The 24,344-nt window shown below is 41.0% G+C and overlaps 1 protein-coding gene across 2 annotated transcripts in view; it reads right to left on the reverse strand.

Moving 5' to 3' along the window:
• Positions 1 to 1,647: 1,647 nt before the first annotated feature.
• The window catches only part of PLGRKT (plasminogen receptor with a C-terminal lysine), a 161,199-nt gene continuing 138,502 nt past the window's right edge, over positions 1,648 to 24,344 (reverse strand). For both annotated transcript variants that reach the window (XM_078677452.1, XM_078677451.1), the window contains exons 3-5: positions 13,501 to 13,631; positions 4,041 to 4,150; positions 1,648 to 1,926 (exon numbers count right to left, since the gene is read on the reverse strand). In XM_078677452.1, the coding sequence (XP_078533578.1) occupies positions 1,805 to 1,926; positions 4,041 to 4,150; positions 13,501 to 13,631 (363 nt within the window). In that variant the 3' untranslated portion in view covers positions 1,648 to 1,804. The remainder of the gene's footprint in view (positions 1,927 to 4,040; positions 4,151 to 13,500; positions 13,632 to 24,344) is intronic.

Genomic DNA, 24,344 nt, shown 5'->3' on the forward strand with positions numbered 1-24,344 from the left:
TGCGTCTGTTCCGTGCAGCAGCCTGGAGCCTTCGCCGCCTGACCACCATGTAGAGTCCTGGCATTGTGAGAGTCCTCATGCTACTTACTACTGTGTTTCCTTAAGTGTGTTTGTTCAGGACTGCACCTGTGCTCGTTAGGTTTTTTTTTTTGTAAATTTTTTTTTTCCTTAATGGTTACCACCTGCTTTTGGTTCTCCTTAAATTGCGCCTCGCAAATAGCGATTTTCGGCTTTTTCGCTATTTGCGAGTTTTCATGAATAGCGTTTGCGGATATTTAGCGGAATCGCAAAATATTTCGCAGAATCCATGTATTCTCGCTATTGGGGTTCCTCCTAAATTCTGTGAAATATTTTGCGATTTCGCAATTTTCTTTTTGCGATTTCGCAAATTCTGTGTTTTTAACATGATGAATTTCTTTTCTGTAAATTGCAATCGCAATAGCTAATTCGCAGCTATTGCGATCGCAATTTTGCTCATGAATCTGGCTGAAAGTCTTGCAGTTCAGCAAGAAGACATACAAGAATAAAAAACACGGTCAAGAATCGGTACTCAATGATGCACTCAAGTAGTGTACTCAGTACAGGTAACTCACATCACAGATACAGCATTGGCAGAGGCCAAATGCATGAAAAGTAAGCAACCACAAATACTGCACTTGCCTCAGAACATGATCAAGACAAGGGGTTAAGGCTACAAGAGCCAGCATAAAAACAGAAATGGTTGGTAGTATGCCCATTGACTGCACACAAGTGGCCAGTCAAGTTGGAAGGCAAGATGGAAATAACCGCCCTTGACCTGCTACTGCTAGGCAAAGGTACAGTTCTAGAACTGACCACACAGTGGGAGAGATCTCACATGGTGGAAATGGAATGTGCTGGACATAGTGCAATGTTCTCCCTTCACCCTCAAGCCCGTGGAAACCCAGGAGGCAGGAGAAGGTGTGCGAACTTGCCAGCTGCCATTCCACATCCACGGTTTCTGGAGACCCAGGCAAGGAGACCTAACAAAACAGGTCTACCACTCAAATGAATGTAATATTTCACTATACTAATTCACCACTTATCCTTGATGGGTTCCGGAGTAGCCTCCAACTAGCCGAAAAAGGGCTGCAAGCACTATATATAAATGCAAACCTTTTTCTCTTTTTTATCCCACCACTATCCTTCTCAATACAAATAATTAACATATCCACCACTCAAATTACTTTCATATTTCACTATACTAAATCACCATTAATCGTTAATGGGTTCCGGAATAGTGTGCTGCTCATCGAAAAAGAGCTTTGAGGCTTCGTCAGGGGTGGTAAGTGCTCTATAAATGCAATTACAATACAATACAATACAATACTGTGGAGAATAATCCTATTTCGATCCGAGTATTCACGGTAAAGGCTTGCTATGAAAGCCATATACAACAAAATGTTAAAACTTATGTTTCATAATAAAATTGTTTTTATGCCCTCAAATATGGACTGTGATCACTTATTCTGTCTAAACCCATCAAGCTAAACAGAGCTCCACAGAGACAATCCATGCACACACCAACAACTTAATCCACAGAGAACCTGTAAGATAATGTATTGTCCCTCTCCAAAAAGTATACACGCCAGAGGTTAAAGGATAAGACACCACACAGAATAAACACGATATATGCCAAACATTATTTTTAATGTAATTACATTCATTGTTTTTTTTATAAAGCCACTCATGTCCAAAACACGTTTCTGACAGTTACATAAAAAGCTCGATTTAGATCAGTTTTTACTATGAAGTTGTGCTTAAATATTCCGGCTGGAGAACAGTTCTATTTTTCTACATAAAACTTGCTTTGGGCTCGTCTGGCTTTTTCGATGGTCTCAAAGGTGGGCACTCCGCCAGGCAGCTCAAGCAGAGAGCTTTCTTTTTCAAGTACAGTCTCTGCTTCACCTACAACAAAAGAAAACAGCAGAGGTCTGACACAAAGAAAAGGCCTGAGGATGAAGAAATACATGCACTGGTCTGTAATAATAACAACAATAAGAATAACTTCCGTTTCACAGTGCTTAGTGTTTATACAATGCAAACAAATGCACAACTTGGAGTGAACGAGACCTTTAATTTGGTTTTGAACTTTCATTCAGTTCGTGGCAGAGGTCTTTTTAAGTCGCGGATCTCTAAATGCTTCAGCTATTCAGGGCCATATGTATCAAGGTACCAATTTGCGATTCTGTAATAGCGATTTTTAAGAAATTGCTATTTCAGAATCGCAAATTGGTATGTATCAAGAAAATTGCAATTTTTTGGCGATTTCTTGATATTACTTAATTGTGAATTCGCAAATTGCGAATTCAGCAATTAAGGAATACTTCCCATTCATTTCTATGGGCCAGGAGGCCCATAAGAAGGAATGGGAATGTATTCTCAATTTGCGATTCGTAATTTGCTAATCGCAAATTGAGAATAATGTCAAGGAAGCAGGGGTGTCCAAAGGACACCCTGTTGCACCCCTGAGCATGGGTGCACATGTGGTGCACATACATGCCCTAAGGGCATGTATGTGCGTCACATGGCACTTTGAAAAATGCAAAAATGGGCATTTGTCAAGAAATTCGCAAATTACCACCAACTTGAAGTTGGTGGTAATTTGCGATTCCTTAAATGCAATTGCAAAATAAGGAATCGCTAATTTTGCAATTCTTTATTTTGCGCCGGATTTTCAGTCATACATCCCATTTAGCAAATTCGCATTAGCAGAGGCCGAAATTCTACGAATGCGAATTTCTATGATCCTATACTATACTATATTCCTCCAGGGGACGGGCCGTGAAGAACCCCTGTCTTTAGTTGTAAAGAATGGGGACTGATTTTGGTTGGTTTTATATGCAACATGGGGCCTATTGCTGAGCTGGTTTACGTTGCTCATGCACCATTCAAGGGTGCAAGAGCGACGCGAACCTTACATGTGATGCATGAAGTCATGCAAGGCCACCTTGTGTGGCCCTAAGTGGCTCCATAAATCTGGAGTATGGCAATGCAGAGCAAATTGCTGTGTTGCCTCACTCTGCCCTGAGAAGGCGATCCATGGGCGTTGCATGGGAGTTTCCACGCAACTCTCATAGTGTCTGACGCATACCCAGATTTACCAGAACTGGTAGACCTGGGAACGCGCCAAAAATATACGCATCCTCAGGTAAGGCACAATGAGGAGAAATATCTGTATTTCTTCTTGTTATTTCCTGTTTCTCTGTGTGGTGCGTTCTGCAGCACACGGGGAAAAAGATTACACCTTTTAGGGTTGCTTTTGTGCAGGAAGGCACAAAAACACTCCTGCACGAAAACAATCCTGAATGCAATGTAGGCATCCTTGCACCATGGTGGTGCAAGGGTGCCTACATTGGCGCTAGGCTGCCAATAGGGCACCCGCGCAGGTGAAAAGGCAGGAATGCGCCATATTGCCGTATATAAGAAAATTCATATTAAAAAAATGTATGCATTGACTTCTTTGTGGGTGATAAGGGTTGATATTGTTATATACGCTCTCCCGTATTGATAGAAGTAACATTTCACCCCCTTCCTCTGAGTAAGAGGTGTTTTTTTTTCATTAAATGAAAGAAAGAGGTTAATATACTTAGCTTTACCCTTTTTGCTTGTGTCTCCGATTGGGCACTGTTGTTACGTATTGCATTTCACGCAGGTCCTTCGGGTTATTTTTGGGTTACCCCATTGTTATGTAACGGCACTTGTACTACAGCCACTTGCCAGAGTGCCCAGGGACTAGACCAACAACATTAAATAGTTTGGCGAATGGCGATTGGTGCTAACGTGTGCATTCCAGAATGTTCACTTTGGTTTCAAAAGATAATACAATTACATAGGCCAGCAACAGACATTGCAAAGGGGTGTATTCCTCAGCTCTGTTTCATGGACAGCAAAGTCTCAGCAAACCCGTTGAGAGGGGAGCCTCTCAGTTCAGTTACCTCATTACTTTATACACATGTTCAGAAAAGCTCTTGGTTAGGATACTTTGCAAAAGAATAGGACATAAAACAGGTGTACTGCACCTTTCATCCTTTGTAAAAGTGTACCATGACCCATGTCATACTGATAAGCCAAGATGAAGCTCAGCGGAATGACGGGCAGAAACAGTCCTGGTCTCTTCCCTTTAATGGCTCTATTTAAAACAAAACAGACAACAGTGAAACTAAAAGCAGTGTCCATTTCAAAACTACAAGTGCAGCAACAAATAACTTCATGCAAACATTTTGATAACAGCAGAGATTAGCTGTAAAGGTATTTTTTCGAAGGCAAACTAAATTTGGAATACATGTAACATGAAAGAGGCAGCTTGCAAATAAACATAATATACATTAATTATTTATCTATTAATGGTATATTTACAGAGCACCTAAACTTACAAGCAAAGGGGCAATTCACACACCTCACCTTCAGTAACAAGTTTCATGATAAAAGAGATTCCAATCACTCAAATTTGTATCACCTCAAGACCATGTCTGCTGTCCCAGATTAAGACCAGTTAACACTATCACTTTTGTCATGTGTCACTATTTGAATCTATCATTTTCCTTACCTTCGATCTTCTTTGAAGAAAGCCACTGCGATACCATTACTTAAGAAACCATCTGCTGGCTCTGTAGTCATGAGTAACTATGATCTAATTTCCTTATTGCCCATACCTGCTAAGATCTTTAAAAAAAAAGTCGAGATTGCTGAACTGTTTGCTCATCTGAAAGCAGAATCTGTTTTCTACTCCTCCCAATCAGGTTTCAGTCGAGGGCATGGAACTAAAACCATGTTAGTCGACTTTAAGATGTCTGTGTATGGACGCGCCTTCAGGACGATGACTTTTTAGATATGACAATCATCTTTGACAATATCAAACATTCCAGGCTCATAGCCAGGCTGTCTGATAAGAGGGCAAGGTCCTTCACTTTGAAATGGTTGACATTTGTCTTCACTAATGGTCGTAAAGCTGTGTGTCTTCCACCTTTTCATTCTTCATATCTGCTGCGTATCTGAATGCGACCTCAAGGCTTCACAATGCGCCTGACCCTTTTCAATGTCTACATGACCTCTCTGGATAGTCTATCCAGGTTGTTTTAGTTCTTTTATTTTAAAATGATGATGACCATACAGAAATCCTCATTCAATTTGATAATATCTCCAAGTCTCACACCTGTATGTCCGCCATGACAATCCGGATGTACGGAAGATCTTTAAAGCTTAACTCAAACAAAACGGAAATTATTGTCCTCGTCAGTCCTCCCACTCTTTGCTATGATGCTCGGGAGCCATCATCACTGAGCACCACTCTGGTGCATACCTCTTACATTGACAACCTTTGTATTTTGTCGAGATGGGGCACTCTCCGTTCGAAATTAAGTCAATAAAATCACCTCCTCATGCTCTTCAAACTTTTGCACAGGTTTTGCCTTTCCTAAATTTGGAGGGCAGGAACCGGTTATCCAGGTAGCTATTTATTCAAGACTAAATTGTGGCAATACCATATTAGTGAGACTTTCTAAATCGCTGATTAACTACCTGCCAATTTTCAGGAAATTTGATGCCTGACCGATTATCGGGCTCTCCCATTGATCTTCTGCGAGATGCTATTTAATTCCCAATATCTTCCAGTTACAAGTGCATTCTTTTTAAAACGATGTGATTGGTTCATCGTGCTGTGCACCATGCTGGTCCATACCATCTTCGAAGAAAGATAATTTCTTATGAGTTTCACACACTTTATGCTCACACTTTATGCTCCTCTTCCACGATTCTAACTCTAGTGGTAACTCCCAAATGTTATCTCTTGCAAAGAGGCATTTTTCTTTTTAGTAGTAGCAAGTTCCCTGTGGAATAAACGTTCAGTAACACTTAGATTTGCAATCCTTCCCGTATTAAAATCTTCTTATTTGCTAACTAGTACTGTAGTCAGTATATGTTCCTTGTGCCATCTGGACATCCTTGGGTGGCAGTATGTTTTAGAAGGGACAAATCAAATCAAACAGCAAGCAATCCTAAAATATTACTGAAAGGGAAGAGCCAAAATGGACAAAAAATAGCGAATGTGCTTTTACCCATAGAAGTGAGACGACAATATTTAAAGGAGACTCGAACAGCAATCTTTTCCTGAATGAGATTATATAGGGAGTTTGGCAAACTTTGAACAGGGTAGAGCCACAGTCTATTGGATCAGTCCGGGAGAATGTTTGTCTTATACTTCTTCAGTCTTGGCCTCTCTAGCTACACAGTGTTTGTGCTTTGTCGTTTCGGTGCCACATGCTTGTCAACTGATATAAATGACTGCCAAGTCGACGCATACTGGGTCACCACAAAACAAAAAGTCAGAAAAAAGAATTCTTAAAACATACTTTTTCCCTCCTCAATTCAGGAATGGTAGAGGGCATTAAACCTTTATAAATGCAAGGTATTGTATTGTAATTGCATTTATATAGCGTTTACTACCCCAGACGAGGCGTCAAAGCACTTTTTCGGTGAGTAGCACGCTACTCCGGAACCCACAAAGGATTAGTGTTGAATAAGTATAGTGAAATATGAAAGTAATATGAGTGGTGGATAGGTTAGTCAGTTATTTTGATTGAGAAGGATAGCGGAGGGATAGAAGAGGGAAAAAAGGTTTGCATTTATATAGCGCTTGTTATCCCTGATGGGGTGTGGAAGTGCTTTGTTGGCGAGTAGGATGCTACTCCGGAGCCCATAAGGATTAGTGGTGAATTAGTATAGTGAACTATGACAGTAATTTGAGTGGCAGATATATTAGTCAGTTATTTGGATTGAGAAGGGTAGCAGAGCGATAAAAGAGGGACAAAGGTTTGCAAATATATAGCACTTGTTACCTCTGATGGGGTGTTGAAGTGTTTTTCCGGTGAGTAGCACGCTACTCTGGAACCCATAAAGTATTAGTGGTGAATTAGTTTAGTGAAATATGAAATTTGAGAAGTGGACATGTTAGTCTGTTATTTCTGATTGAAAAGGATAGTGGAGGGAGAGAAGAGTGAAGCATTTAGACTTTTTATTTTTTTGGGGAGGTCATAGCAGTAGTGGGAGGCTTGAGATGAGTAAAAAGGGATGTGGAGGGGAAGAGTCAGAGGGCAAAGTTTAGAAAGGCTTGTTTTTGGGGATCACTCCAGTAAAAGAGGTGTCAGATGGTGCAAGGAGGGGTAGAGTGGGGGAGAGTCTAGAAAAGCCTATTTTGGGGATCATAGTAGTGGTATGGGGTTTGAGATGAATGAGAAAGTGGTTGTAGAGGATATATTTATAGGTATAGGGTGAGAAATAGGGTAGTGCACTGGAAAGAGTAGTAGAAAGAGGTTTGAGATGAGTCAGAGAATTGAGGTAGAAGATATATTGAATGAGGTATAGGGTGAGAAATAGGGTAGTGCATTGGATATGCTGAATTAGAAGAAAGTGTTAAATATATAGTTCAATAAGTACATGGAAAGTTCATAGATGCATAAAGGAAGTAAGTATAAATAGATTAAATATGCATTCCATAAACTCTGATTTTCAAGTGTTGTACTTTTTTTAAAACATATTATTCTACATGTTTATACAAAGCAATACACATATATAGGTACATATCTGTAGTATAAATAAATGCTTATATACAGAGGGATATGCTGTATATTTCTGTTTGCGTATGGTGCTTATGAGGGGAAGAGCCAATTGTTGAGTTGTTTTCTGAAAATAAGATTGTTGTCGGTGGATCTTATAATGGGGGGGTAAAGAGTTCCATATTTTGGCTGCTTGAACAGAGAAGGATGTGCCACCATGGTTTCTTTCTTGTATATTGGGATTTTGAGGTGAGGTGCCACTCTAGAGTGTAGGTTTCTATGATTAATGTGTTTGGTGATTTTATTCCTGTGAAGAGCGGTCCCATTCTATGTATCGCGATACAAAGCAGCTTGAACTTGGATCTTCTGTCAACCGGTAACCAATGCAGGGCTTTCAAGGCAGGGGAGATGTGGTCTCGCGGTTTGATATGCAAGAGTAGTCTGGCAGCGGAGTTCTGAATCTGTTGTAGTCTTTTCATAGTCGTTAAAGGTGATCCGTGGGAGAGGCTATTTATATAATCGAATTTGGACAGAACAAGGAAGATGGTAGCTTGGACTTTGTGTGGAAAATCCAAACTGAGAAAAAAGAATCGTTGCAGAGTTTTTAATAATAACAAAACTTGATCTTGCTAGTTTGTCCACTTGGGCATTCATCGATAGCTTGGAGTCCATGGTCATTCTGAGGTTTCTTACTTCCTTCGATACTTTAGGCAGTGATCCCAGTTCTTCAGGCCAGATGGCAAGCGGGTCAAACTGTTTCCAATTGCCACACATGAGTATTTCCGTTTTGGAAGCATTCAATTTGAGATGGCTCCAAGTCATCCATTGGTCCACGGCTCTGAGACAACTGAAAATTGGTGAGTTTCCAATGTCTTTGGGGCATTCCAGTTGAAGGAGTATTTGTGTGTCGTCTGCATAGTAATAGCACGTGAAATGAAATTGATTGATCAGTACCAGTAATTACTTCATGTAGATGTTGAAAAGAATGGGCAAGATGATAGAGCCTCGAGGGACCCCAGATTTTGTGGAGTAATGTTTGGACGAGAAAGATGGGGTATGGATTTTATTAGTTCTGTTTTGAAGGTAGGACACTATCCAGTCTAAAGCAGTCCCCTCTATGCTGGCTTCGTAGAGTCTTTGTATCAGAGTGTCAAGGTCAACCATGTAAAAGGCAACCGAGAGGTCCAAGAAGAGTAGCGCAGCAACCCCATTGTGGTCAACTGTATTCTTCAGATCATCCCAGATGGCAAGGAGGGCAACGTGTCTACTTTGTCTGTGTAATGATTTGTTTGTTTATCTGTGAAATCTTGAGTTCCTTCTAGGCAATTTAGCTTACGAAATTCATTGAGTATTTTATAGAATTCTTTATTTGCACATTTAGCATTTTGAATTCTGTCTGAATAGTACCTTTTCTTTGCTTTTTTTGATAGCTGACTCCTATAATCTGTTAGTTTTCTGTAGGTGAAGTTAGTCTGGTTTGTTTTTTGTTTTGAGCCAGGCACGTTGCAGCTTTCTAATTTGTAGTTTTCTGTCTTTTATATCTGTACTTCTCCAAGGTGCTTGTTTTCTTTTGTTCTGTTGTGTGGTTTTGAGTGGTATCAGGATATCAAAAGCTTCCTGTAGCCACTCATAGTTTATGAACAGAATTTATTCTGTACTAGATTTTAGTTGTGTTTCTAAATGGTCCAAATTGAGCTTGTTCCACGGTGAATAGGTGGATGCCTGTTAGGTGGCTTTAGGTGAGACGCTTAGTGTTGTTTTATGTTGGAAAGAAAGCAAATGGTGGTCTGACCATGTGACCGGAGTTATAGTTTGAAAGGTAACTAGTTCGGTATTAGCAAAAATGACATCCAGGATCTGTCCAGCGATGTGTGTTGGTTTGTGAACAATCTGATGCAGGTTCAGTGCGTCTAGGCCAGTGATTATTGTTTTTCGATGGTTCATATTGGGTTTGTCAAACCAAATGTTGAGGTCACCCAGAACGAGTGTATTGTTATCAGGTTTGAAACTGTGTCTAGAAGCGTGTCTGGGAATGTCCCCTTGCTAGGTGGAGGTCTGTAAAGGAACAGGAAGTAACAGGAGGAAGACGGTGTAGGATTGCATCTTGTGAGAAGAGCCTCACAATTCTTTATGGAGATGTCATCAACTTTAGTGATATGTAATGTATGCCTGAATACAACAGCTAGACCGCCTCCTTTTTTGCCTATACAATTTTTGGTGATTGTTTGATAGCCTAGAAGTATGGCTTCATGCAGGACTGGAGCCATATCATCTCCCAACCATGATTCAGTTATGAATAGTATTCCTGGTTTTGCATCAGTGAGAAGGTCATAGATGTGATGTTTATTTTTAGAGAGCGATCAAGCATTTATTAGTAAACAGATTAGAGAATGTACTTTGGTGACAGCGAGACTTTGTTTTGTAGAAGAGTGGTCAGTATTGTGTGGGTTAGTAGCAGATGTGTCTTAAGTGCTGGTATTATCTGTATTAGGGTAGCAATCATGTAGCTGTTCTGTAAAGTGTTCCTCGTCCAGCAGGCTAAGAAGGCATTTTGATGGGTCTGCGTGCATAGGTGGTAGAGACGGTTTTTGAGAGTGAGTTGGTGTGCTGTGTTGTTTTTGTGGTGTAACCTTGTTGTTCAGTAGACATGGAGAAGCTAAGTTGTGATGTGTGGCACGTTGCTTATATTGTTTGCATAGGTTTAGGGCAGAAGGTGTATGAGTCAGTGGAGGTGGTGCAGCATGTGGGTCATGTAAAAAGCTTCTAAATTGTCCAATGGATTAGAGGCGGTTGGAAGAGAGTTGCTGTGATGCTGTATGTGTGTTAGGTGCGGTGGAAGAGAGAAAGCTTGGCATTGGAGTTTGTTCATTTGTGTAGTTTGAAAGGTGGGTGTATGATTGTATTTTGTGACTAAGTATTTTGAGGTGTTGTGCTTGAGAGATTTTGTTGTGCTGATGTGTGTGATATGTTTTGTTTTTGAGGAGTAGCGAAATGAGGTGCTGATGTATTTGTTTTATCCGATGGATTTGTTTGTCTACTATTGTTTGCGAGTGGAATTTGTAAGGTAAAGGGGTGGTGATATGTTTGTGAGTAGAGTGTATGTTGTGTGTAGGAGGGAATGAAGCAGATTTAAGACAGTTTGTTTTAGACCTGTTTGCTGCAGGAGTTAAAATGTGTGGTGCTGTGGCATGCAAGTGTTGTTTTGTTGTCTTATTGTGGTAGAATTAAGAGTGTGTTGGTTTGACAAATGATGGAAGATTGAGTATGGGTTTGTTAATAATAAAAGGGGGTCTGTTAGGAGTAATTAGAGTGGGGAGTGTGTATCTGGACAGGTTGTCATTGGGTATGGTATGGATTTTGGTTGTGTTAACGATGAGTGCGTAGGTTAGTGGTATAGGATAGAATTGTGTACTGTTTGTAGGTGATGGTGGAAATGTGTGGTAGCTGGGATAGAAGGGTGTATAGATGTGGTTTGAGTGGTTTAGCAGTGTATGCTGGTACATTGATTTGTGCATAGGGTTTGTTTGTAGTAAGTGTGTGGTGTACATTTGGTGTAAGTGTGTTACTCTGTGGATGTGGATGGTGTAGGGTGGGTATTACTGGAGGTGAAAATGGGCAGCATTTCTGGCCCTAGTCCCGACCAGGCTCAAACAGGCAACTGCCCTTGTCCTCTCCGCCTTTAGCCTCTCCGCCCGGGCTGAGACACCCTAAGCCATGGCCTTTTATAGCCCTAGTAGTCAGGTGACCCCTTCAGCTGATGGGAACCCTAGCCCTAACCCTATCCAATCACAACATTAGCCCTAATATCGAGGACCAATAGGAGACCAGGACCTTACAGCCAATCTTAGCTCTAGTCCAAGCACTTGATCAGGTTCAAAAACCCTAATCTCTATGTCCAATAGAGGCCTTAGCAGTAGTCCCAACCCTAGTCCCAGCAACCTATACAATGACACAGGAAACCCTAGTCCCTACTTCCAATAGAAAGCCTAACCCTAGCCTTAGCCCCACACCTAGTCCAGCAACCAATCACATAAGAAGCCCTAATCGCTACTTCCAATAAAAAGCCCAACCCTAGTCCCGGCAATCAATCACACAGGTAGCCCTAGTCCCTCCTTTCAATTTATGTTACCAGAGATCTGTATAGTGCTCTATTGCCATTAGTTTGGTCTTGCAGTGCTGTCAGATTAAAGCATTTTCTGTCATTAGGATTCAGCACATACCTTCCATTGCTCAACCAGAATGTGGCAAATCAACCCAACTGGACAGCCCTGCATCAAGGCCTCTAAAAGGAGTCTTCAGGGCCATCACACCCCCACAACAGTTAGGGGTGCCACTACTGCCACTCAACAGGCCCTGCCCCGTCCTGACACTTGGTTCAGGACAGGTTGACGGAAAATAAAATGTTAATGAATTAACTTCATTACCATTTTACTTTTCAATCTCTGGGGCAATTTAGCGGGGCGACGCTCCTCTGCTTAAACGTAGGAGCCACCCCTGGCATGTGACACCCTCAGTGACTTCTAAGGATAGGGTTGCTGCTCGTTAGGGGCAGAAGATAAAAAGTAGGATGCAATGACAATGCGAAACCAAGTAAATTAGAAACCTAAAAAACTGCGCTCTAATGGGAGAAACTGTAAATCTTGATGAACCCCTATTCACATTTATTTCTCTTTACCTTTCTTCCTCCTCATCCCCCAGCCCCAGGTCTTGTTTTGCTCGTTAAGTCAAAGAGAAGCTTTCATTGTAGTTGTGTTGCTCTATGTTATGTTTCATGTGAGAATGAAAAAATTGAATTAAACAGATTGGTATTTTTATTATATCAGAAAAGTTAACATACTGTAAGTGAAACATTGTGATATTGCTCTCTGCTGACATTGCAGACTGTTGCTTGCAAATGTTGTTGTACACTGCATTCTGTTCACCAACACTTATTTTTAAAGCAAATATATTTGTGATTTCCAATCAAATATAGTGCACAAGTAGTTTGTATCTCGAGGCCCAATTTATAGCTGGGTAGTTGCAGACGACCTCAGATAGGTCAATCCTAAAGCAGAGGATTTTACTGCAGTGCAGAATCTTTTTTGTGGAATCACCACAGACAAAGGGCTAGTATGAAGAAGGTAATTCCACCGGAGGACAGTTTCCCATCAGTGATTCTGTCAGCTCTTGACTTTACTGTTTCTTTCGTAAACCAGGTGAGTTTCTGTTCCAAACCAATTCTAAATCAGGTCTAGTTTTTATTAGTTATTCTGCTGATAGCTACTAAGAACATTTTTTTGCCATGATCACCCCAACCCGTGTAAATGCGGCTGCCGACCTATACTATTTGGATGACACCTAGTAAAGCAGGAGAGGTAGAGGAGCAAGTGAGCTAACATGAATAACACTTTCACCAGACTAGGGAGCTATATAACCAAAACCAGGAACCTTGTCTACACCTGGCTCTAATTTAGTCAATTTCATGGCACTAATATACACTTCTTATTTCACCCCTTATATATTATAACACAAACCATGCGCATTAAATTGTAAGTCGAAAGAAGGCCGGGTAGAAATAAGCAAAATTACCTTCATACAGCTTTCACAGCCTTGATATATACATAATGCACCCCACAACCAGAAGATGGGGCATCTATGCCTTCCAATGCTTTGAAGGCCATTAATCCAATAGAAAACCAGTCGCGTGTGGGTGAAACAGGGAAGTGAGCCACATAGCTCCCGCTTGAGGAAGAATAATTAAATGCGAAATCTAAAGTTATTTTTTATCTGAAGTAGTCTTGGTTGTGAGGCTCGAGAGGCCTTTTCTATAGCTCAACTTAAAAACACATGGATCCCAATAACTGAAACACAGCATTCGCCTATACCTAAAAATACATAAACATGCCAAGCGATTTACTAATACGGTTTATTTAATTTATAAATTCTGTACCCAGCTGTTAATCCCAAAGTTGCAATTCCAAAAAACGTTCCATAATATTTCAGGAATTCTCGTGACCAAGCAACCTGCATTGCCATCTGCCTTTCACGCATCTGATTCTGCATCTGTAGCTGCCTCTCCAGCTGAAACAGAAAAGACAAGAAAAAGGACAAGTTTGGTTTGATGTTGCAGAATCACATCTACCATGCAATAACCTATATATTGCAATATTTTTACAGCTAAATCTAGCTCTCACCGACAAAAGTTGCCTATCCATGTTTTAGATGTACTTTAGAGCACCTTCTAATGGTCATGTCACAAATTGCCTTTAAGTATGGGAATCAATGTTTAGCTGCAAGATTTAAAAGTATCAATAGCTTTGGAAAAAATAACATGTAAAGGTTCCATGTAGTGTTACTGTCCATGATTATATTCCAATTCATGTGGGTGATAAGTGTTTGACCCTTAAAGTGATATAGGAACTAAAAAATGATCTACACATGTTAAGAAACAATACAATTATTCTAGCAAATGCAAAGAAGCACTTAAATTCTGTTACAAACAATTGGTTCCAATTGAGCGGAGATTTCAATTAAGGTACAGGCATGGCTTTGGAGCATGATCAAAGGAGATTATTAAAGATTATTATTAAAGAGATGTGGCAAAGGGAGGGATGGTTAATGAGCGGATGAGGAGGACATTTGGGCTTCGCCTGTGTAAAAGCCGTTTAATGCCTAGCTGTGTTCCCAAATGTTTAAATAAAGGCACAAGGGACACTATGATACAGAAAGATATAAGGGGTATCCTGGAAATAGCGAATACAGTCAAATTAGGACAGCTAATATATGTCCAAATGGAACTGGCTGGCCCAAATCAATCACTGAGCTAAGCTTAGATGACTTAGTCTGGTCTGCACCAAATGTAAAATACATTGAACCCAATCTAATCTTAGTGTCAATCTATGACAACAGTAGATCAGTATCCACTTGGAATTATCTTTCCATTATTTCGGGCACTAACGGGCAAGAATACATGTATGGGCAGTTGCAGAGAAACACAATAAAAGCAAAATAGTATTATCTTCCAAAGTTTGGAAGCTGGTAACAAATTCAGAAGACCCACAGAGATTGATGAAATAATGTTTGCCAACTTTTGGTCCCCTCAAATGCAGATGTTTGAGAGCTACCAGATAACTCAAAATAACACTGGTTACAAATTTCAGGTATGCTCAGGTATCCCCCTGCACCACAGTAAGGTAGGACAGTGACTGAAAAGAAAAAAAGTAAACAAAAAAAGCGCAGGTCTTAAACGTTTTATACTAGAGACCACCTACAGGGGCAAATGGACTAGTGAAGCTCAGCCTTTGAAAAGGAAAGCTCCATTTACTTTCTGCTGACAACAGGACCCAATTAAAAGATCTAGTAATGATAAACATGTTTAATGTCTAGTGGATGAAACATTACCACATCTCAGGCTCCTCCTAAATGCACATGCCATGTGCTTTCATTTAATCCACTAACAGGCACTGCTAAGGTTCACGGCAATTCGCTCGTTCTTTGCTCTGTACCTTCGTAAAACCTTTCTGAGGTAGATAACGTGCGACCACATAGTGCGAGGTTACTATTGGATTTAATGATCGAGAGTGGACTTCACTGCTCTTCTCTGCTATTTCAATAACATTCTTCACTGCATGGCTTTGCAAACAGTTTACTGCTTTCATCAGGGCCAGGAGCCATTTCCAGAAGTTAAAAAATAAATCAATGGACAAAGAAAGCATAAGAGGATCACAAACCTATCCTCGTTATTACCTATGAGCAAGCGAGTCAATAATGATGATTACATTAAAAGCTAAACAGCAACACACAAGCTCAAATTCTCCAGAGAAAGGTCTTAGGCACTTCAAACGCAAACGACTGAAAAAAACAACCACACTCGGATTAAACTACCAACAGAAGATTTAACCTTTGTAAAGCAAGCAATCCAGTGGGAAACCTTAAAATGTGGCAATTTTAATATAGCAACCAATATTTAAAAAAAAAAAATAAAGTATAAAAATCAGGTAACTGAGCATTATGGTAAAAGAAGAAGCACACATCTACAGATGATGTCTGTGTCATAAACATCTCTGCTATTTAACAAAATAGCGTGTTTCAAACTTCAAGCCCCTATCAATTGTCTACTCCTGCCACCATTTCCAGTCTTCCTCCTAGGATTGCTAAATTGACCCTTGCCTGAACCCTTTGTTACCATGCTTATTCCTTATATTTCAACAAAATGAGAGACATCTTTACTACTAGACTTTGACTGTTATGCCGAATGTTTGCGCTACTTTCATACTAATTTAAAACCAACTGTTGCAACTTTGATAACCCTACTAACACCTGCATTAAATATTTGTGTTTTGTACTGTTGCTTTTTTACTTACAACTCTGGTTAGTAAAAACGCGAATGCTTCTTGTAAATGTTTGTAAAATATGACAAAGTAGAAAATATTTTAGTGTTTATACAAACGAATTAACTTCATGCATTTCAACACATTGAAGCTACTTGTGTTTTTTGATTTTTGTTGGGAGCCTTTTTTTAGGATCGTCTATATTCTTGCTCACATAGGGGCTCATTATGATGGCGAGCGGACATTAGTCCGCCCGCCATCATAACGGGGATGGGACCAACCGCCAGACGTGTGGCGGTCCCACCGGCCCAATTAGGATGCGCCTGCCATACTGGCGGGCTGATCCTGCCCTTTCACCAATGCAGATGGTGCTGCTGGCTGCAGCGCCGTTCGCAGTGGTATAAGGGCATGCACAGCATTTCCCTGCACCACGTGGCAGGCACCACGCGGTGCATGCCACCTGGTGCAGGGACCTGGTACCACCCAAGTGCTCCCCCCTCAATGGGCCCCCAAAGCCAATCCTCACCAGCCTCCGCCATGGAAAGGCCTGTGCGCAACCCACATCATAATATGGCTGGCGGTGCCATGATATTACTTGCCCAGCTCCGCCTCCCCGGCAATCGTAGCGATTGCTTACCAGCGGAAAAGCGGAGGACGGACTTTGCGTCCGCCGCAATACCCACCGCCATCGTAACATGGCGGGGGTATTACTCGTTACGATGGTGTAACGGTCGGTGGCGATCGTTACACAATCGTAATGAGACCCATAGTTCCCATATGTATTCAGGGCTGGGATGAGCGAGCATTTTGGATACATTATGGGCTTATTGAGCTTTTTGAGAGCGAAGAAAAAAATGCTGTATGTACTGATGGTAAGGACAACTACTGTAAAAGTGTTTTTATCTCCAACAAGCTAAAGGCATTTAATATGTGAAATGGTGCGCTCTCAGCTCAACAAAAAGTGTTAAAATTGCATTTCTAACTCACCTGGCAAGTACACAGCAACATGCAGGGATACAAGAACAAGTATTTGCATGAAATGTCTGTGTTAATTTTGTTTTAAAATATTCTGTAAGCTCACAGGATTATGGGGAAAGAATCTTTTGCCTAAAATTAAAGCTCCCCAAATCCCCTACACCTACTACTACGAATATAAATCTGATCAGTTTGTGAAGAAGGAAGAGCAGTGAAAACGTCAAAACAGGAGGATCAAGGTAAGAATTTTTATTTTGACCCCGAAAGATATTATCTCTCTGTGTCACAGACCACATGAATCTTTTAAAATCTGAAAACTATGTGAGGAAAAGAGATGGGGGTTCTGAAATGCTATTTCATTGGACTGGAAATACCCTAACAGTAAATAATTCATAGGGTGGCAGGCGTGGGCTCTCCCCCCTCAAGTAGTTCTTTAACTGACTACTGTTTGTCCTATAGTCACTGAGGACCCATGCCATTGCCAAAAATACATGTTAGCACATTGGACGGCTCAGGGCGGGGAGGCGCCACAGGAGAGGGAGAAGGGGGAGTTGTTTCAGGTATTTGATGGACTGCTAGGGGGTGGAGGGTTGGCTGGGGTTTGTTTCAACACAAAAGTGGAGCAATGGCTGGAATTGTATATTGACCAGATATTGTATTGAACTGATGTCTATACAAATTGTTTGTACACACACAAAGTGATTGATATTACCGCCATTACTGTAATGTGTTGAGGTTTTCTTTTGTAGAAAATCCACTAAAGTTGTGTTGGAAAAAAAAACCTGTAAATAATTAATGCTGGGACAGAAAGGTACAAATACAAGCCCTGTAGCTAGAAAGGGATATGGACAGGCCAATCACAATTAAAACAGTAACCTAACACAAAGCCTCAGTCACAAAATAAGTACCCAGCCATACCATGGCACCCTCACACCCTTACACACTCCAAACAAACCAGTTTTAATATCAAGGTGGTTGTGAACTTCTGTTAGTGTCTAGTACCCTTCAAAAAAGCTGTTTAGCTAGCCCTGAGCCGGAAAGTGCCCCTGTGTAGCAGATGAGTTTGTTCCTCCCCTGTAATCAAAAACATACAAGAAAAATGTAATAAGCTTAAAATGGCATATGACTTTAAGAATAAAAACTGATACCGGGACTCAAAGATGCATTTGTCTGATGAGGTCTTCAGAAGTTGCCCTAGGTAGCCAGTCTATAGACTAGTATTTTATTTTAATCTGCACTTGGGGTTTGGTAGCCATGCTTCTGTTCAGCCATCACCCACTCTGCTGTACTTTCAATCACAGCCACCGGAGGAGGCACGTAAATGAAAAGAAGAGTATTTGCGTCAGAGAAAAAAAGTGTTTACAAAAGAAGCTGCATCCCATGTGTTAACTGTGGTGCCTGGTAGAGAGAGATAAGAATATAAAAAGGAAACTTTAAAAATACTACTAAACTCATAAAAAGGGCGCAGAAGGGAGGACCTTTTTTCCTATCTGCAATTTAAAGGTGGCCGGGAAAGTAATTTGATAACATATTAAAAATTGCCAGTCTTGGGCTATGCTGGAATGTTCTCAAAGTAATGATCCATCCAACCAAAAAGGTTTATTTCAAATTAATTTGACTTGATCATCATGCATGGTGGATGGTTTAGTGGTTTCTCATTAGCCTGGATTAAAAAGGCTCTGCACGCACCTACTGCTAGCAGACATTTTGGAATCCGCATCACAAACTGCACGGCTAAAGGGAAATGAATCTAAAAGAACTAAATGTGACACATGAAGAAAGGTTAGCGCATCAAAAAGCAATAGTTCGGATAAATGCAAATAGAGGTAACCATGTGGATCCGGTCTATTGATTATCCAATAGGTGCCCAGAGTGATGTCAAGCTTCTACAATAAGTTGCCCATAGGACATTGATTTTCACCTTGGGAACAGAGATTCATCTTCAGTGAATTAATTACATTTGACAACTTGTGAAGGCTAATTTTCTTCTTGGGTTGACACCTGCTTTGGAATCTCCCAAAATGGCAACACAACTCTGGAATTTAAAATTAAATATCCACAGCAGAAAGGTTAAAACTGACGACCGAAATTAGCAAGAAAACCTAAATGCTTAATGCTATACTTCATTCACAAGTGTTGATTTACTCTTGAAATGTGCATTAACACTAATAAAAGATGTTTTAGGAGTCAGAGAAAACGCACCCATAATCAGCTGTGTGAAGACACCAATATTTTTGACCTACTGGACAAACACCATTCAGGGTTCAGGCCTGGTCATGATACTGAGGTCGCCATTCTAAAGATCCTGAACCAAAACAAATCCTGTCTCCTAATACTTTTAGGTTTATCAGCGGCGTCTGACACAGTCAGCCAAAATGCCTCAGGGACAGTCTTGCACTCAGGATGGGGCTATCAAGTTCCATCCTTAACTGGTTCACCTCCTTTTTCTGGAACTGAGAGCAAAGAGGTATATCTTCTCCTATTCCACTTGTGAGGCAAGGAGAATCCATGTGCGTTACTCTGGGCACCTACTGGAGTGCCACCTTGGGAAAAACTGGCCCCAATCTTCCATGAAGTCACATTCAAATGGTGGCCCACAGATGCCGAGTGATAGATGCTATGATTGGAGGATTGATGAATAGAATTAAATTGGGTACTGTATACAGGGCGTATTGGCCCAAATCATTGGCATTACATTTGTAACTGTGTTAAGTGGGAATTGAAGGATATACCATCACAAAATGAATGTGACTATTAGAATAAATGTGCCCTGAAGAAGTCCACGAAACGTGTTGGCTGCCTACGCTATAACATGTGATATGTTTGAGAAAGAAAAGAAAATGAAGAATTTACAATATTTTGACTTTGAAATTGGGACCTTTTTTTCTTCATGTTAATATTTCCTGCTGTGCACTTCTATCTTCGACTGGATTATATATTTTGACCTAAGGGTTGCAACTTGACAGCCGGTGCTTGTAGTGAGTGCACGCAGACAGAGACAACATTGCCTACACCTTCTTACACAGAAATATTAAATAGGTGTGGCTGTTCAGGTCCCACTGCTGTTTTTCTTTCTTATATTCATTTAAATAGGGTATTTACAGCCTCATTATATAGGTAAAATGCAATTGGACTAAAACCCCTTATTGAAGGTAGGTTATGGATAAACTGTCCTGACCCTGAAAGAAGTTTCTATATCTCTGATAGAACCTGTGAGAGAAGGAGGAAACTGAAGCAGACTCAAGGCCCGTCGTCTAAGGTAACAACTTTGGCAGTTGGTGAAGAAAAAAAACTCTCCCTCTGACGAGACCTACTCCCAACACCCATGATGCCTTTGATATCCTTCCTATATAAAATTAGGTTGATATTTTGGCTTAAATGTTGAAGATAAAGGTAGGCATGACTGTTGTGGACCTGCATGGAAAGATATGCTGCAAGTCCAGTTTGCGGTGGGTGCCACAGTATTGTTTCATTCATAACATCATCTGTAGATTGGAAGAGGAGGATTTTATGGTGTTGAATGGAAATATATTAATTTATGTTTCTTTTTTGCTTCAGGAAAGACACATGAATACAAACCCACCGAAGCCTATGGAAGAATGTAAACACTGTCATTGAAGAAATACTAATAAGGTAGATGTCATCAAGAGCTTCTGTCAGCCCAAAATTATTGTCTGTGCCTCACAGAGCTTTGTTCCTCCCTAACCACTTGTGTGGCAAGCTTAGCATATCTGCTGATTTCATCCAATAAACAGATATTATATCTGGCCTTGACAGCTTTCACTTTGCTCGCCAGATAGTAAATGCCCCTTCTTTATCAACATTTGTCTTCTGGTTCCCATATAATTGAACCTCTTTATCCATGGTGTAAGACAAAATGTGTTCCTTTAATTTGTGGAGTAAGGTCATTAATAACACTGGCTTTGATGGTTGATTTCCCACCATGAATATCTTCATCTGTCGACATTATATACAGGCTGCCCAAGAATTAACTAAGGGTGAGCCAGAATGGTGTTTCTTTTAAATCTATGAAGTATGGAGGAAGTCTTCACCGGCAGACATCCAGCTGTTTTCGCTCTGTACTCTGCCATGTTATTGATATTTGTAAAGCTCTCAAACCACCCCGCTAAGGGGTCTCTTGGCACTCCAATAGACAGGACAGAATCAGTGAATTGAAATTTACAGATTAAACAGCCCTGTTTTTAAGAGTTTTTTTTAAATACAGCTAAATTAGCATAGGAGCATAGGTTTAGTGGCAGGTGATTCCATTGATTGGGGGGGGGGGGACAAAGAATAAAAGAGCCCCCGTGCCTAACCGTACGAATGCGCTGGGGGCGTAATAACAGTTGATCCCTGTATCTTAGGTTGCGGGTAGGAATGTAAGGGAGGAAACATGTCTGGGCAAAGTTCCAGGATAAAAAATGGTAGATTTTGTCACTATAGTTGTCATTATATAACCCAAGATGTACCTTTTAATTAAGGCTGAATCAAAGGTGAATGAACTAAAGAATTTCCTACAAAGGAGAAAAATGTAACAGCAGCGTATATAATGTGCAAAATAATTGTCTATTTGGTTTTAGACTCCATAACTGTGTATTAAACATTGAATTCACACTGTTGTACTGGTGCCAAAAGGGGTAAATGACTTTGGCTTAAGGTTCTTCTTTTAGTATGTACAAGTTGTAATACAATTTGATTTTCAGGACTCAGTGCATGCTCTGTCTCTTCAAGACCTTTTGTTGTCTATCAGTGGGCTGAGAGACCGCACACTGCTTAACATTGGTTGTCTGCAATATCACTCTTGTTTGCTTGCTTCATATTGGTCAGCTGCCATAGGCCTCCTTCCTCTTCGTGTTTGCCCCTCACACAGAGCATGGGCTCAGCAGTGTGTTTCTTTTGCAGCTTTCGCCCTTGTGTACTTATCCCCACTCCCCTGTCCATTTGCTTGCCCCCTACTTTTTTGTCTGTTGTTTTGCCCCATCCTCCATTTACTGTCTGTTTGTTTACCCCCACGCCTCTTTCCTTTGCTGTGTTGACTTGCTCCCATCCTCCCTCTGTTCATTGCCCATATTGGCTTGCCCCCACCCTCCGTCACTCTCTACTCCAGTTTGTTTTCAGTGTTGGTTAGTCCCCATCCTCCTTCCCTCCCTCTGTTGTCTTGTTAGCTTGACTCATCCTTCCTCCGTTCATTTGTTGTCCACGTTGGCTCGCCCTCCACCCTTCCTCTGTCTATTGTCCATGTTGGCTAGCCCTTCCTAGACTCACCCTTCCTCCTTCGTTTGTCGTATTTCCCTGAATCCTACCTCCTTCCGTTGTTCATGTTGGGCCTCCTACCAGGATTAACAAAAAAGCACTGACATCGACACCGCTGGCTGAGTCATACAGCCTTTTTTTGTCACCAAAACTGTTGCCCTCCTTGTTGCCTCGACCCCTTGTGCTGCTTTCTATTCCTTTTTCTCTACTATAATGAAAAAAAACTCTAGGACACAGCCAGTGCCACACAACATCGCTAAAGAATATTGCCACAGCAGTACCATGCGTAGGCAACACCAAGTGGCTTTGAATTTGGGGGGGGGGGGGGGGGGGTGGACTTCCAACACAAGGACTATGATGAGAGGTGGGCTTGGTTCTGGCTTGCTGCTCCTTTGAACGATTAAATGCACCCTGTACCCTTCTTGGAAGCCACTGGCACCAAAGGGGCGGCAATACAAGTGGGGCTTCAATACTTGCTTATGTGTTACTCAAACGATAGTGGGATCCAGGCAACGTATACTTGGTCAAACACAGTCTAATATGCTTAAGGAGTTTGCTGGAGGCATGGGTGTGCTCAGAAGAACTGGGGCTTCCAAGCGAACCTGTGCTCCTCCATGACAAGAAGAAAATTGATTCATTAACAAAAGGTCAACCATTATAGTTTGAAAAATTAGATCTAGTTTGTGTCCTACATTGGGTGTAAGGGTTCATCTGAAAAGGGCTGGAACAAAACTAAGTTATGAAGTATGTATTTTTAATTGGAAATGCAGGGCTCGGCCAACCCAACTACTGCTCCTGAACACAGTTCACTTAACCAGCTTACCTTTTCAGAAGATGATCACAAAGATTTTTTCCTGGCAGGATTCTGGTGAATGCCTGGAAACAAATGCCCTGTATATATTTCTGTTGATGGTAATGTACGCGAAATGTTGCCCTGTGTGTAATGTGCACAGCACTAGCAAATATAATGAACACTGAGATTTTGAAAATGCCCGATGACTGCATGTAAGCAAAGGTCTGTAATGGAAGGGCATGGTGAATGGAATGCCAATTAGGTTACCATTCACAAAATATTGACTTTTGGGTTATTTGACAGTGCTTGATTTGAGCTGGTGCTCCGTACGTACCTGCACCTAGTTGTCAACACTGCCATTTATGACAGTTTGTCACATGGTGGTGCTGTTTAGCTCATTTTGAGCACAACAGTTGTTTAATAATGCTATATACAATACAAATTACTAATACCTGATGCCCAAGCCATTCTTATAGCCTTGAGTGGCTTTGAATAGCCTGCATTGTCACACTTGTAGTAGTGTTATGGTTAGTAGTTGTGTTTTGCAGTGCTGGCAGGGGGCAACGTATGGTGCAAACTGCAGCGCCTCCGGACAAGGGCCTTGGCACTTATTTTTTCACAAATGAAGCACTGGTATTTGGAAATATAAGAATACACATTCTATGCTTTACTCTGAACTTAACTTACACTCACCTTTATCAGACACAATAATTGCAGAAAGTATGGGAAAGTTGTGAAAGTAGACCATTACATTTTTAATGTGTAGACCGTGAAAAGGAAGTTTAGCTAACCTAGGACAACATGGATTATGTCATCCATCTTGGATGTGACATTGCCGTACATCACGTGATCGTGCCTGCTGTTTATTCTCTGCTATAATAAAGACCTTCAGGCTTGGTCATCAAGAGGAGACTTTCCCAGCCGAGTCGGACAAACAATACCTTCTCTCCCAGTCCAAGTTGCCAGTGTACTAGGGAAGTAAATCAGGGGAGGGTTGTGCGCTTAGAAAGTGCATCAGTGTTTCTATTTACTATCTATATAAGGCAAACGTAAAGGGGTGCTATGCACAGCAAAAATAAGTGCAATACAACACGAAAAAGCCACAAAAATATGCAAGATCCCCCCTCCTATTGATGCGAAACCTATGCATTTCATACACAATGGACACGCAGGGAAAGAAAAATAGGTAAAATCTTTCAGTGCTATACATATACATTATAACATATGTGCATTATCTGCGCAGCAAAAAACTGTACATGAAAAATCCAAAGGGAATAAACGTGCAGCTGTTTTTAAACATGTCGAAATCTCTAGTTTTGTGACTTTGGCCACGTGACGTTTCCAAATTGCTGTCTGTAAACGAACCATTTTGTTTTGGTGAAAGACGCTTTAATGAAGCTAGTGTGTCCTTCATATTACTGACGTGAGCAAAGAAAGCCCATG

This window comes from Lissotriton helveticus, chromosome 2_1 (genome assembly GCF_964261635.1).
Source record: "Lissotriton helveticus chromosome 2_1, aLisHel1.1, whole genome shotgun sequence".
Lineage (NCBI taxonomy): Eukaryota > Metazoa > Chordata > Amphibia > Caudata > Salamandridae > Lissotriton > Lissotriton helveticus.